Source organism: Chelonia mydas, chromosome 6 (genome assembly GCF_015237465.2).
Source record: "Chelonia mydas isolate rCheMyd1 chromosome 6, rCheMyd1.pri.v2, whole genome shotgun sequence".
Classification (NCBI taxonomy): Eukaryota; Metazoa; Chordata; order Testudines; family Cheloniidae; genus Chelonia; species Chelonia mydas.
In genome coordinates, this window is record NC_051246.2 from 63,917,227 (window position 1) to 63,931,721 (window position 14,495).

Below are 14,495 nucleotides of genomic sequence, written 5' to 3' on the forward strand. Positions count from 1 at the left end.
GAGTACAGGACATCACAGGGAAACCTTAACTCTGCAACAGTGTTTTTGGGTGTTTAATTTAAACCAAAATCCTTTCTGCTTCTCTTTGATGTCTGTCCTGATGAAAATGCCCAATTTTCTGGCACTTTTTTAGAAAAGTAAAGGGTAATCACAGTGTGCTGTCCAACATTGCCTTACTCTACAAAACAGGTTCTAATGTTCCACATGGCAAGGTAGGTATTTCTGAACACATAATGGCTTGCCATGTTTGCCTGCATTGTAAAACAAGTGTCTAACTCATGGCATTGGGGTGCCTCAAGTACAAAAGGTGCTAATACAAAAATAAAATTCTTCTCCATTCTCAGCACAGTACAAATTCAATGCTGACAACCTACCACTTTCTCACAGCTGAGCATTTTTATCATCCGCCCACTTGAAAAGCTTATAAAATTAAATATTTATACATATCGTGTAGTCTATAAATTAAACTGCCCCAGTGGATTTATTGGCATCAAGCAAATCACCAGAGCACTGAAATCCTGTGTATGTGAACACAAAAATTCTATCAGAAAGCAGAGCTCAGGCTTTCCTACCACTGTCGTGTTCACAGTACATAAACATGACATATTAATCGCTCGCTGATGTTCTGAAGAGGAGTAAAGGTTCTTGCACTACAGAAATTCTAAATAACCCCACCGAAATTTGGGCACACGAGTGGTTGTTAGGGTGGGTTTTTTCTTATTACTTATCTGTTGGCGTAGTGCCATATGCTTTACGATGCTGCTTGATTTTCTCCCTGGAGAGGCTACTTCTGAAATATTGCTCGAACACAGCAGGTTGACTGAGAAAAGGGGAAAGAATCCCTGTGGTAAATAAGATCAACACACACCCCAAGGATATTGTATGGGGAAGACACATAAACAAAGCAGTCAAAAAAAAGCAAGGCAAAACTATGTATTCAGTGCAGGTCCCTTCTTAGTAAGCTCAACTGGAAAGTAATTATTATAAACTCTTTAAATTAGAGCACACATTGTAATGCACTCATGATCAGCAGATCAAGAGAAACGAGAGGATGCTTGAACCATAATATGACAGAGTAATCGCTGCTGTGACGAGATCAGACTATAGCATGGCCATTTTGTGAACCATTAAGAAACAGTGCAGACTGGTGAGAAATAAAAGCTGATTAATTTTGTTTGGTTAACACATCTGGAATTGTGTGACTTTTTTGTTTTTTTTGGTTTTTTTGTTTGTTTGTTTGTTTGTTTGTTTTTAAAAAACAGGGCACTGAAGAGCTAGAAGTACGAATTCTGGTGCAGGCTCGACCAGGCCAAGATATCAGGTCTGTAAATAACCTACTTTTAAAATACTCTTTAGAGAATATAATGGATAGTGCATTTTATAGTCATTGTTTTACCATAAACAGCACTGAAATTTTGAATTTATGACCAGGGCACAGATGCACACTCCTCACTTGGAGCTTGACCAGGTAACAAGAGTCATTTTGAATTATATTCTATTTTTCTTTTTTCATGATATGGTTTTCAGACCTATAGGACACGACATTAAAAGAGGTGAATGTGTGCTGGCTAAGGGAACCCACATGGGTCCATCGGAAATTGGTCTCTTAGCAACTGTTGGGGTAACGGAAGTAGAAGTTAACAAGTTTCCAGTCGTTGCAGTCATGTCAACAGGGAATGAGGTAAGAAAAATATCTTTAAACTCAAGACTTTTTAAATTTCTTTCTTCTGCAGGCACAGGAATAGTATTTTGGATGGTAATTCCCATCCTAATTCCAATTGGGCCTGTTTAAGTGGCGCTGAGCACCTAAGGATCAGGGAAGCAGTTCACATGTCTATGCATAAAATCTCCTTAACCCTCTACACACAGGTCCCAAAAGAGATGATGCCTACTCTTAGCAGGTATATATTGTAGGAAGGAGCTGTGCATGAGACTGGTCTCTGCCAGAATATCTTCTTTAGCATATGATACAAAACTGTAGTCCTACACGTTTTCTTTGCAGAGGCTTCAAATGCACTATAAAACCCAAATCCTCAGTAAAACTAGATGTTATTTCTTCTAGTATGTTCACAGAAATATAAACAGCACCCAACTGGCCTGTAATTGTTCTCTTATTTCTAATATTCTTTGCAAAATTTTCAAAATTAGAAACATGAATGTTAAAGGATTTATGAAAGACAAGGTGGGTAAGGTAATATCTTAGTTGGTTCAATAAAAGATATTACCTCACCCATCTTGTCTCTCTAATATCCTGGGACCAACATGGCTACAACAACACAGCATTCAAAGGATTTACACTAATACCAGGGGAATTTTTAAACAGCTGGTTTAGGTACTTGTGGGCAATAGCCCTGTGTGGAAGATGAGGCATTTGGACCAATTTCTATAAAAGACAACTTATATCTTTAATTGAATTAAAAGTCCTCATCTTTACCAACTAGAAAATCACTTTTATTATTGTAGCAACTGTGCTGTATTTAAAAAATCCAGTTACCTCAAACGTGCATTTTGACCTAACATCTTGACTGTGCTCTTCTGAGGCAAACCTTTTGAAGTCTAAACACTAATATAACCCCCTGGCAGTATTCTCATCCTATTGGAAGCCTTTGATGTGTTTAAGTTTTAAATCTTTGATGTGTAAAATAGAGCCATAAAAAATAAAGCTGTTCACATTTGTCCAAACCATTTCTGATTGATGCACCCTGTTGAAATACTTAATGCTTACACAACCCCAATGAAAGTTATTCTGTGACTTCAGAATGCCAATCCACCTTAGCCTGCAATCTGAACAGCTATCCTAAGATAGACAGGAGTAAGCTGGACAGTAGATACCTCCAGAGAAAGCCCAGGGTGCCCCAAGGAGTGTTGGTGATGAGTTAATAAGTGAGACTCTTCCCTGTGAGCATCTTTTATATAACATTTTAAACCTAGATCCTGCCCACTTGTGTTCATTAAACTTCCTGTGAAACTTTTCACAAGAACGGGTGCTAGTCACAGTCTTGTGACCTAGCCAAGTTCCAACCTGAGTTATTATATTCTTACTACCTAACATCCTCACTGCCATTTCCTTCATCTCCTGTCCTCAACAGCTGTGTTGCTGCATGCTGTTAATCAGCACTACAGTCCATCCCAAAGGCCAAGATGTTTCAGACCTGGATGAAAGGATTCCTGTTGTAAAATGTGTCTGTATGTTTGTTAGATACTTTGGCATCCTTCAAGATGAAAGATGCTATGTAAATGTAAGATTATCATTATCATCATTGCCAGTTTTCTACCCCTTAAAAATAACACCATTTTTCATCTAAAATGGATGTTATGTTATGAATTACATGGTCGGCATTTGAAGCTGTGCTTAAGTTTTCATCTGTTAGGCTACTGTATGTTTCCACATTTAAAATGTATCTTTCCAAGTGAGTAGACACTAGACTTCATTATTCTTGGTCGCTGCCGCATCAACACAGATCCTTAAAGTTTCAGTAAGATCAGAACAAGCAGATCTATCCATCAACCTGGAAATAGTTACAAATTTAGAGTTTGTGATTTGATTTATACTGTATGAGGTTGGAAGCCTGGTACCCCATGAAAAGAGGGTTTGCAGGCATGGATGCATTGAAACAATTTAAGAGAGAGAATCCTAGAAAAAAAAATTATTTTGCTCTACCAGTGTCTCAGCCACATGTCTTTTTGGCTTAAATTGCTGCATAGTCTGAATTCACAGAACCTATTTACAGACACACACTGACTGACTTGTCATAGGTGTCTGTCAGCAGGAACCATATCCAACTTCAAAAGCAAGAAGTTTCCCATGAGCAAAGGCACATAACACTCTGAGGAGACTGACTGGTAATGTGGCTCTGTTTTATAGTTGTTGAATCCTGAGGATGACCTCTTACCAGGAAAGATCCGAGATAGTAACCGTTCAACTCTCCTAGCTACAATTCAAGAACACGGCTACCCAACAATCAACTTGGGAATTGTGGGAGATAAGTAAGTAGCACATGTTAATAAAGATTGCTATCTGTTGTCAATTCATGTTCATGTGGTGCAGTTTAACGTAGCAGTGGGGAAAGAAAACATTGCAGAAGCTGCATTTGCTAGCTCACTTCAAGTGCCACAGCATTGTGAGGGTGCTCATTTTGGAAGAGGAGTATTCTGTTATTTTTCTTCCCAGTATAGAGTTTAGTAAGCCACATCCTAGTAGTAAGAGGAATAGTCAGATAAGGATGTTTTTAATGAGAGATGTTTGTCTTGTTCAGTTTTCCTCCTAGCATTTCCAATTCTAGCATTGCCTCTACTCCCTGCAGTATGGGCTGAGTATAAATTGGGACAGGATAATAACACCAGCACTTGAATGGTGAAGTGTTTTGGTATCTATTCATGCAGCCTCATCCTGGATTGAAACTCACTGTATTTAATAAGGCAAGAACCTGCATCTGGGGAATATATTCTACAGAAATGCCAGTTCCTGATCTTTAAGAAGGTGTCTGTCACACAGTTTATTTTCCATATTAAGATTAATTTAGAGGTTAACTTTTTGTCAGATTTTCTTGAATCACTATCTTTTGGACAAGGCCCCACTCTTGACTGTGGAGTATTGCTAAAACAGAATTCCAGAAATGCATTCGAGGATGCACAAAGTTTTTCAGTGTTGTCCTCAAGTTGTCCTCTCTGTTTTGACTCTTGTTATACTTCTGTGATCAAGTCATTTTATTCATCTGACAATAATTTCTCCTTGGTTCTAACTAGGAGTGAAAATGAGTTCTGCTTTTGAGAGCTCTAGCAGAAATGTTTGCAGCCTTTGGTGCAAAAGGTGCTCGATGTGCCAATGTGAAATCCAGAGCTTCCTTGTCAGGAGCACCAATTCTCAGGATGCAAGCTTGTGCCTCAGTACAAAAAGTGGTCCAGCTGTGCCAAGAGGACCACTGATACAGGACAAGAGGAATGCTCAGCTGGTACACAGTACTTTGTGGCAGCCTCATAGAAGATTATGACTGATCATGGTGGCTGAGTATATACTAAGTCTCTGGAATCATCAGCCCTGTCTCTGGACATGAATATGTATGTGGGAGGGGGAGTGAGAGAATCTGGAGATTTCAGTAAAAGGCTGTCTGAAATCAAATGCATGGGAAGATTCATCTGATGCCAAATACATATTCTGTATGGAGGAGCACCAAGAAGGTAACTCTTCATGGGATAATACCACCTTTCCCTAGTTTTTCTGACATAAATCCAAGATGGATGATTTTTAGTTTAATTACAGTACTGCGCCCCAGAATCCAATGCTGTGCCTTTGGATTCATTCAAAATAAGTGTTTACCGGTCTGTAATTACAACCCTTCAGATCACGTACTGCCAAGACTTCATAGTCAACGGTCAGATGAAATTATCAAAGAAAGACTTTACTCTGGTCAGTTTTCTTCATCCTTCCTGCAGTCTAATCCAGAAAGGTGAAGATTTAGCTTGGGCAGCTTTTGATGTGAGTGATATGATTTCAGAGACTACTGCCTAGAGGTGGATGCCCACAAGTTTGCTTTGCCGCAGACGTCTGAATGCCAGCAAGAGTTCCAGAGAGAGCCCAAGGATCTATCATACACTCGAGAGAATTTGTTTTGGGGATCAAATGGAACCTCACTGCAGAAGACAAAGAAAACAATGGCTGTATTGGGTTCTCTTGGACCTGTGTCTTCTCCTTTCGGTCCCTTGTTCAAGGGAGGAAACGGAAAGTCTCCACTTTAAAACCCAGGTGTCGCTTAATTTTTCTTTTAGCCCCATACTGTCCCAGACAGGTATGACTCTAAAATCTTTTCCCATTGGCTAAAGGGGATTCCATCAAACTGAGATTCTGACCTCAGATCATCATGCAAAACCATTGCGCCTCACTCAGTCCCAATCAGGAAGCCCTTGTCCTGTCAGGATAGAGCTTCGTATGCACAGTGTGTCTGAGCAGGTGATTCATGTCCTGCTGCCATCATGGAAACCTTTTGCAAGGACCTATGATTCCAAATAGAAAAAAAATTTGCAATGTGATATAATTTGGCCCTGGGGAACCTCTTTACTTTTCAAGCACAAAAGTTGTTTGTCAGAACCTAGCTTAAAACAAAGTAAACTCTATCCAGGTATGTCTCACAGCTATTTAGGTCTCTCAGTCAAAGGTAAACAAATGTCTCTGCAGCCCGTTACTCTCAAGTTCATGAAAGGCTTGACACATTTGAACTCTCCCCATTAAAAAGCCCCTTGCATCTTGGGATAATAATATGATCCTCACTAAGCTGATGAAGATCTGTTTCAACCACTGAGTTTGATACTTGGACAGTCATTTTTCTGGAGGCAGTCAGGCCCATCAAGAGAAATTTGGGGCCCCAGTACATCATGTTTGCTGTGTCCCCCCCACCTCCTCCCACTTCAACCTATTTACAGGCATTTTGAGTGGGCCCCTGAGTGCAGGACCCCAGTACAATTGTTCCCCCTTTTCTCCACTCTGATCAGCCCTGGAGGCAGTTTGTACAGCCTAAAGAATTAATGAGCTTCCAGATCTAGAGTGTGACTACTGAACTTATTTTTATTATTTGTTGCTGTGGACTCATCTGAGAGTCCTCACCAAGTAATGTTAGAATTCCACTTAAATGAGCCTATCGTCCTTATAACATTATTTCCACACCAAATGCCCATCCTTGGGAAGGCTTTTTCTGTATATTTGTCAAAATGTCCTTGGGGTTCTACTGGGGTCAAACAATTGACTCAACTGTTTTTTTTTAAACATTTTATGCTAATTCATGATGCAGTGCTGTTACCAAGAAGACCGTGTCTACATGGGTATTTGAGTTGTTTCCTTTTGTAATGACATGGTCTGACTTAACCCTGGAAGGCCATGTCAAGGCACATTTGGTCCTAGGCAAGATTGTCACTACTGTCTGTTTCAGAGGCCTTGTTTAGAGCAGGATTTTGATGTGTTAGCTAACACATGTTAATAGCCTAATGTAGACAAGGCAAATATGCCTTTAATGTATTTAGTTGGTCTAGTTAAAGCCTAGGCTCCCTCATATCTAAAGTACAAGGGTTTATATATATATCACATAATAAAATCCTGGGAGATATCTTTAGAGAGAGGAAATTCCATCTGCTTCTTTGAAGAGATTATTGTGACACAATTCTCCCTTCATGTTTTGGTAATTATATTCTTTTAGTGTTTCCCTGCTTACACCTAATTACTATTTTTTTTTCTTTTTCTGGGGCAAACTTTTTTAACTTGAATAATTTTTGAATTATCTTATCATCATGGGAGCTTCACTTCCTATGCAACTGAAGGAACTGATTGGAAGGTTTAGAGGGCAACATTTATGTACTGCAGGGTGTGGCACATAACATGCAGTAGGGGGCATAGATCTTAATGTAACTCGTTAATGGTGCTCTCCAAGATCAGAATTCTTTAAGGGCTGTAGAAGTTCTACCAACCTCATACTAAGGAGCTAAAAATCAAGTGTGAGAATCCTTTTAGAATGATATCTGCAGAGAAACAGTTTTACGGGTAAGTATTTTTCTCTTTCATCTCAATTCTCTGAACCATTCACAGGTGTTAATTTAACAAAATAGCTCATCCAGGTTAAGGATATTCCTGGTGGCAGCTACTTCATAGCCCAATACTGTATGGTGCACATATGCACATTCCAGTCAAATATTTGAAAGGATCAGGAGACACTTGAACATCATGATAGTCACTGTAGAGCACTTAGGAGCACTTTAAAATCATTCTTATCACATGTACAGTTTTCAGTTGTCCACTCAGAATTGGACGTAAAGCCACACAGAGTACTTTGCCACTTACTCTATCTTTTGACTTTAAATCTATACCTACATTTTATTTATTTTCATTATTTCATTATTTATTTCAATATTATTGTTAAAACAATTTCTGAGCTTCTCTCCATTGCTTGTGTCCATTCTCTTGGCCTACATATAAGGCTCGGTATGCAAAAATTCAAAATATCAATTCACAAAACATGTCTACCTACAGTGAAAGTCCAGGAAGTCTGGAATACAAGAGAAGAAGGACCAGCCTGGAGAATGAAGTGGGGCTGAACCTAGACTAAAAGCTAAACCTCCCTCCCAATACATGAAACAATATTGTTTGAGGAGCAGACATTTCAAAAGTTATTCTGAGAGGTGAGGCAGAATGGAAAGAAATTCCTGCAAGACAAACCCAAACACAGACCCACACAGCAACAAAGCCCAGAAGCCTTGAATTCTTTATGTTTAGTTCTTGACCTGGTTTCCTACATCTCCAGTCCTCTGGTTTCCCAGATCCACTTCTTGCTAACATAGTCTAAGGGTGACCTTCATGCTGAAAGTGATACACAAATGTTATTTTTGACTATTTTCTTCTGCATGAACAGGGTCAAAACAGGCTTATAGTTGCATTTCATTTGCTCATAATCTATGAAATTGTAATCTGATTCTGTGGGAAACTATTATTAAAAATATGTGCATCTTTGTTTTGAGTAGCTGATCTCCATTAATTATTTATCATGGAATTTTTGTGTGTGTTTGCTGTTTTTAAAAGTTTTGTTCATGGCCTTCCTTGTATTTACTTTCTGTAAAAGTTGTATGGCTTAGCTCTGGGGAAATGTGCAATAAATTAGGCCAGTGTTGCAAAGGGGTTTTTTAACATAACCACGCTCCATTTTTAGAAGTTCTTCTGGGGGAGCCCCTTTAAAATAGTTTACTGATGGACCTCTGACTCTTAGCCTCTGTGCCTGGTGAGTTTTAATTTCCTTTCCTGTTGTTTACCTCTCTTGTTTACATGAGTAAATTTGCCCCGTCTATGGGTTCTTTTCCAAACTCTGTTGTTTCCCCTGATCGTTTTACACTGTAGCAGCTGTGTAATGTTAATTGCTTTCATCTGTATTTTATCCTGCAATCATGAAGGTTCATAATGGAGAGAGAGGAAATTGCTACAGAATTTAACCAGACACTTCATAAACTTTACATTAAATGCGCCTTGTTGAGTTACTAAAAAATATTGCACATATTTCTTATCAGAATAGTCATAAATTCACAGGCAGCCTGTCTTTCTTTTACTTTGTGTGAAGAATCAGCATATAGTTTTTTTTGTGTCAGAAGTAATTATTTCCAGACTGATGATATAGTTCTATAGTGACACATCATTTGACATAAAGCTCCCAAGGGACATCTAAATCTTAAAAATCATCCTTGCTATTATGACAGCATCACTTTATGATATTGCCAGAACAAAAGCTTTGAAAAACCTCCTTCTGTGTTTTAAAAAGGATACCAAAGCCTGACTCGTATCAGGATTTTAGAATACTTAAATGTTACGCTTGCCATCCAGGAGGTCTAAACCTTTTGTAGCTGTGTCTGATGCATATAATTACCAAATTTTAATTCACAGACCGTGAAGATCACTCAGGGGTGTGTGGGATATTTTAAGGCACCTGTCACTTTGGAATATATATCCCGCTGGGGTTAAGCATACATACAGAATGTGGCAGCAGAACTGTAGGATCTTGTCTGCACTAAATATTAGTCTGATGTCCACATAAGACAAAATTAAATAGGTATTCCAACTAGTATGATATTTATGAGTATGATTAAACAAGGGCTACTACCATCTGTTAGACTTAGTGGGGAGGCAGGAATTCAAGTGCTGAGTTGTTAGTTTCTACAGAAGTGTCTTCACTTCTAGATCTGCTCAAGCAACATGCAGGTTTCAGAGTGGTAGCTGTGTTAGTCTGTATCAGCAAAAACAATGAGGAGTTCTTGTGGCACCTTACAGACTAACAAATTTATTCGGGCATAAGCTTTCGTGGGCTAGAACCCACTTCATCAGATGCATGGAGTGGAAAATACAGTAGTAGGTATAAATACACAGCACATGAAAAGATGGGAGTTGCCTTACCAAGTGTGAGGTCAGTCTAACGAGACAATTCAATTAACAGTAGGATACCAAGGGAGGAAAAATCACTTTTGCAGTTGTAATGAAAGTGGCCCATTTCAAACAGCTGACAGGTTGGGGGGCTGTCTGTAAGCGAGGGCTGGCCTGTCTCCGAAGGTCTCTGAGAGAGAGGGATCGTCCTTCAGGATAGGTTGTAGAACCTTGATGATGCACTGGAGAGGTTTTAGTTGGAGGCTGAAGGTGACGGCTAGTGGCGTTCTGTTACTTTCTTTGTTGGGCCTGTCCTTTAGTAGGTGACTTCTGGGTACTCTTCTGGCTTTGTCAATCTGTTTCTTCACTTCAGCAGGTGGGTATTGTAGTTTTAAGAATGCTGGATAGAAATCCTGTAGGTGTTTGTCTGAGGGATTGGAGCAAATGCGGTTGTATCTTAGAGCTTGGCTGTAGACAATGGATTGTGTGATGTGGTCTGGATGAAAGCTGGAGGCATGTAGGTAAGTATAGCGGTCAGTAGGTTTCTGGTATAGGGTAGTGTTTATGTGACCATTGCTTATTAGCACCGTAGTGTCCAGGAAGTGGATCTCTTGTGTGGACTGGTCCAGGCTGAGGTTGATGGTGGGATGGAAATTGTTGAAATCCTGGTGGAATTCCTCAAGGGCTTCTTTTCCATGGGTCCAGATGATGAAGATGTCATCAGTGTAGTGCGAGTAGGGGCATTAGGAGACGAGAGCTGAGGAAGCGTTGTTCCAACCTGAAGCAAATACTCACCAGTAACCACACACCACACAACAAAAACACTAACCCAGGAACCTACCCTTGCAACAAAGCCCGTTGCCAACTCTGTCCACATATCTATTCAAGGGACACCATCATAGGACCTAATCACATCAGCCACCCCATCAGGGGCTCGTTCACCTACACATCTACCAATGTGATATATGCCATCATGTGCCAGCAATGCCCCTCTGCCATGTACATTGGCCAAACCGGACAGTCTCTATGCAAAAGAATAAATGGACACAAATCAGACGTCAAGAATGATAACATTCAAAAACCAGTCGGAGAACACTTCAACCTCCCTGGACACTCAATTACTGACCTAAAAGTGGCAATTCTTCAACAAAAAACCTTCAAAAACAGTCTGCAATGAGAAACTGCAGAACTGGAATTAATTTGCAAACTGGACACCATTAAATTAAGCTTAAATAAAGACTGGGAGTGGATGGGTCATTACACAAACTAAAAACTATTTCCCCATGCTAATTTTCTCCCTACTCTTACTCACACCTTCTTGTCAACTGTTTGAAATGGGCCATCCTGATTATGACTACAAAAGTTTTTTTTTCTCCTGCTGATGACAGCTCACCTTAATTGATTTGTATCATTACAGTTGGTATGACAACCCCCATCTTTTCATGTTCTCTGTGTGTGTATATATATATATATATATATAATATCTTCCTGCTGTATTTTCCACTCCATGCATCTGATGAAATGGGTTTTATCCCACGAAAGCGTATGCCCAAATATATTTGTTAGTCTCTAAGGTGCCACAAGTATTCCTTGTGCAAACAACATTGTTTTTATTGATTTCAGTCATAAGTTAAAGCATCCAGGGATACCCAAACCCAGTAATGGTTTGAAAAAATTTGAGGGTTCAAGGCTGTTTACAAAGGCTGTTACAAAGAGGATGATGATCAGTTGTTCTCTATATCTGCTGAAGATAGGACAAGAAATAATCAGTTTAATCTGCAGCAAGGGAGATTTAGATTGGATATCAGGAAAATCTTTCTATCTGTAAGAATAGTTAAGTGCTGGAACAGGCTTCTAAGGGAGTTTGTGAAATCCTTGTCATTGGAGGTTTTTAACAATACGTTAGAGGAACACCTGTAAGGGTGGTCTAGGTATACTTGGTCCTGCCTCAGTGCAAGGGCTGGACTAGATGAGCTCTTGAGGTACCTTCCAACTCTACATTTTATGATTCTATGCGACATGGAGGCTCCCTCTTCCATTAAGCCCTGTCAACCAGAACATTCTCCTTTCCAAGTGTAAATGTTTTGTAGACAACACAACTTTTTCATGATCATTAGACCAAACTTTATTGCAAATGTCACTCTGATGTCATCCCTTCCTCTCTGTTTATGTGACAACCCATCTTGTTTTAATGTGTGTACTTGAACCTGAAAGCACAGAGCAACATCTAAAGGTGAGAAATAAAAGAGCTTCTAAAACTGTGCAACAGGTTATCTTCTATAGCAGGTAACAAACTATCCAATGTGGCACAACCTGAGGGTGAAATTTTCATTTCTAAAGAGGACCAGTCATTTTGATGGTCCTCACGCAGGCATGAATTTCTCCTTGAATTAGCATTTCCGGAAAACTGTTTCTGAAGAGCACAGCACAGCATCAAAAAGCAAGTGAATAGTGAAGAAGGTACCACTCTTGCTATATTTGATGGTACCATGAATCTTTATAATTTTAGCTGTTACACCTCCACAGTGGGAAAAAAACCACAACTCCAATCTGCTTCTGAGGCATGGGGTAAAATTTTCATAAGCCACCAAATTACTTAGGAGCCTAATTCCCATTTTCAAAAGTGACTTAGGGATTTAGAAGCCTATGTTCCATTGGCTTTCACTTTTGAAAATGAGACAAACTCCTAAATAATTTAGGCACTTTTAAAATGTTTATGTATAGTGTCCATTAGATGGAACAAAGTAGTTAAGTAGGAATTTGATGGGGCAGTTAAAAGGTTTTCTCACAAGAATGAAGGTGCAAAACCATCTGAAGTAGAAAAGATTACTTGAGATTATCGTTTCCTTCTTGCAGAGAAGAAAAGGTTAATTTGAAAAACCAGGCAAAAAGGAGCAGAGAAGAAATATGAAAAAGCAGCCTGCTGAGAAATTACCAAAAGCTCGATTAGCCTACACTAAATGTTAAAAACGTATACTGATAGTTCAAGTAAAAAACAAAACAAATTAATTAATTAGCATAACAAGGTTTTCCAGTTTTAGTGTAGTATTTCTAATGTCCAAGATTGTGAATTTACCACGTAAAACAAAATAACACCCACTCCCTCTCTGGCAGAAATAATCTAAGGATCTATCTGACTGTGGTGCATTCTCTGCTTTCTCCTGAGCTAATAAAATCATATTAGATGAATTCCCAGTGGCAGGAGGGGAAAAGGATTCTGCAGCAGTTACTAAATAAAAGGAAAAGAATAACACTCATATAACTTAAAGTTTATGTGTCAGGGAGTTCTGGAGAAATCCAAGATCTCTGCTTTTCAATGGTTACAATTCCCCTATAAAATAATAAAAATTGCTTAATTTATCTATTGCTCTTACATCTTCAAAGCCCTGTATTGATATTGACTAAAACCTGTGAGGTAGCTAAATATTATCCCTATTTCACAGATGTAGAAATTTGAATTAAACAAGCCACTTTACCTCTCTTCCTCACTCAACAAAGTCAGTGACATCTCACAACTAGAACTCAAAGACTTCTTGATTTCCACTCCTATACTCCAGAGCATGCTGTCTCACATCTTTAAAAAACTGAAAGTGAAGTTCTCCCATGAAAAGTGTCAGGGACCCACAGCTGAACCCAGACCCAGCTTGTGGTCCTTAGCTGATTCAGCTAACGAATCTGGTCTTCTGATTGGCAGAAAACTCTAGCAGGCACATTCTCAAATACTGCAGCAGGTCTGGGTCTCTGGCTGTTCAACAGTATTCCATGCCTTCAGCTGTGTTTCTGATCCTCCTGTCAGTGCCTTCCTTGCTCCTGTCCCATGCTCCTTGTTCCTGGCTCGCAGTCCTGGTTTCTTCCCCTGGCTCCTGGTTTCTTCTCCTGTCCCTGTTCTGGATGATAGTCTGGCTCTAAGCTTTGGCTCCTGATTCCTGGTTCTTGCCTCTGGCTTTCTCCCTGGACTTGGTATTTGGCTTCTGACCTCAGCTCTGACACTCGGTTCCTGATTCCTGGCTCTCAGCCATAGCTCATTCCCTGCGCTTGATAACTTGGCTCCTGATTCAGGTGCTGACCACTAAGCTTGGTGACTTCTGCTCCAACCACTAGGCTAGCCTCCCTGCCCACAGCCTTGTCCTTGACAAAAAGTGACTGCAAAAATGGTATGGTGAGGATCAGTGTTTTTTCCCTTTCAATGACACCAGATCAGATTTGTTCTGTTTACATATAAAGCTGTTTTTCTAACTGTCAGTCCTGCAAATTCATTCTAGGATCTGAGAATCAATAACATTCTTTTCTTCTACTAGCTATTATGCAAGGGTCAGCTATTGCATTAAAAAAGCAGTTATATTTAGATTATGAGGTGAAAGATGATAGGGCTAAACGCAGAGTAAAATTCCTCTTTTTTTCTCTCTCTCTCGCTCTTTCCTGAGACTGTAATGATCAGTTTCCAGAAACTTCTGTCAGGCTTTTCTAATCTTGACGTATTTAAATTGTGTAGCATAATTCAAAGCCCTTTAATTGCTTCTCATTGAAAAATGTTACTGCAACATTGCTTTGAATGTAAGTTTAATTTTTTTTAAATGATCACTCCAGGATATTTTAACAGCAAATAACGTCCTTC

At 39.4% G+C, this 14,495-nt stretch overlaps 1 protein-coding gene across 27 annotated transcripts in view; it reads left to right on the top strand.

Moving 5' to 3' along the window:
• GPHN (gephyrin) overlaps positions 1–14,495 on the top strand; it is a 603,244-nt gene that overhangs the window by 545,166 nt on the left and 43,583 nt on the right. For 26 of the 27 annotated variants that reach the window (XM_037900254.2, XM_037900255.2, XM_043549878.1 and 23 more), the window contains 3 exons: positions 1,263–1,321; positions 1,528–1,681; positions 3,866–3,987. In XM_037900254.2, the coding sequence (XP_037756182.1) occupies positions 1,263–1,321; positions 1,528–1,681; positions 3,866–3,987 (335 nt within the window). Of the gene's footprint in view, positions 1–1,262; positions 1,322–1,527; positions 1,682–3,865; positions 3,988–4,746; positions 9,747–14,495 lie in introns of those variants that run through there. The other variant, XM_043549881.1, reaches the window with a different exon arrangement.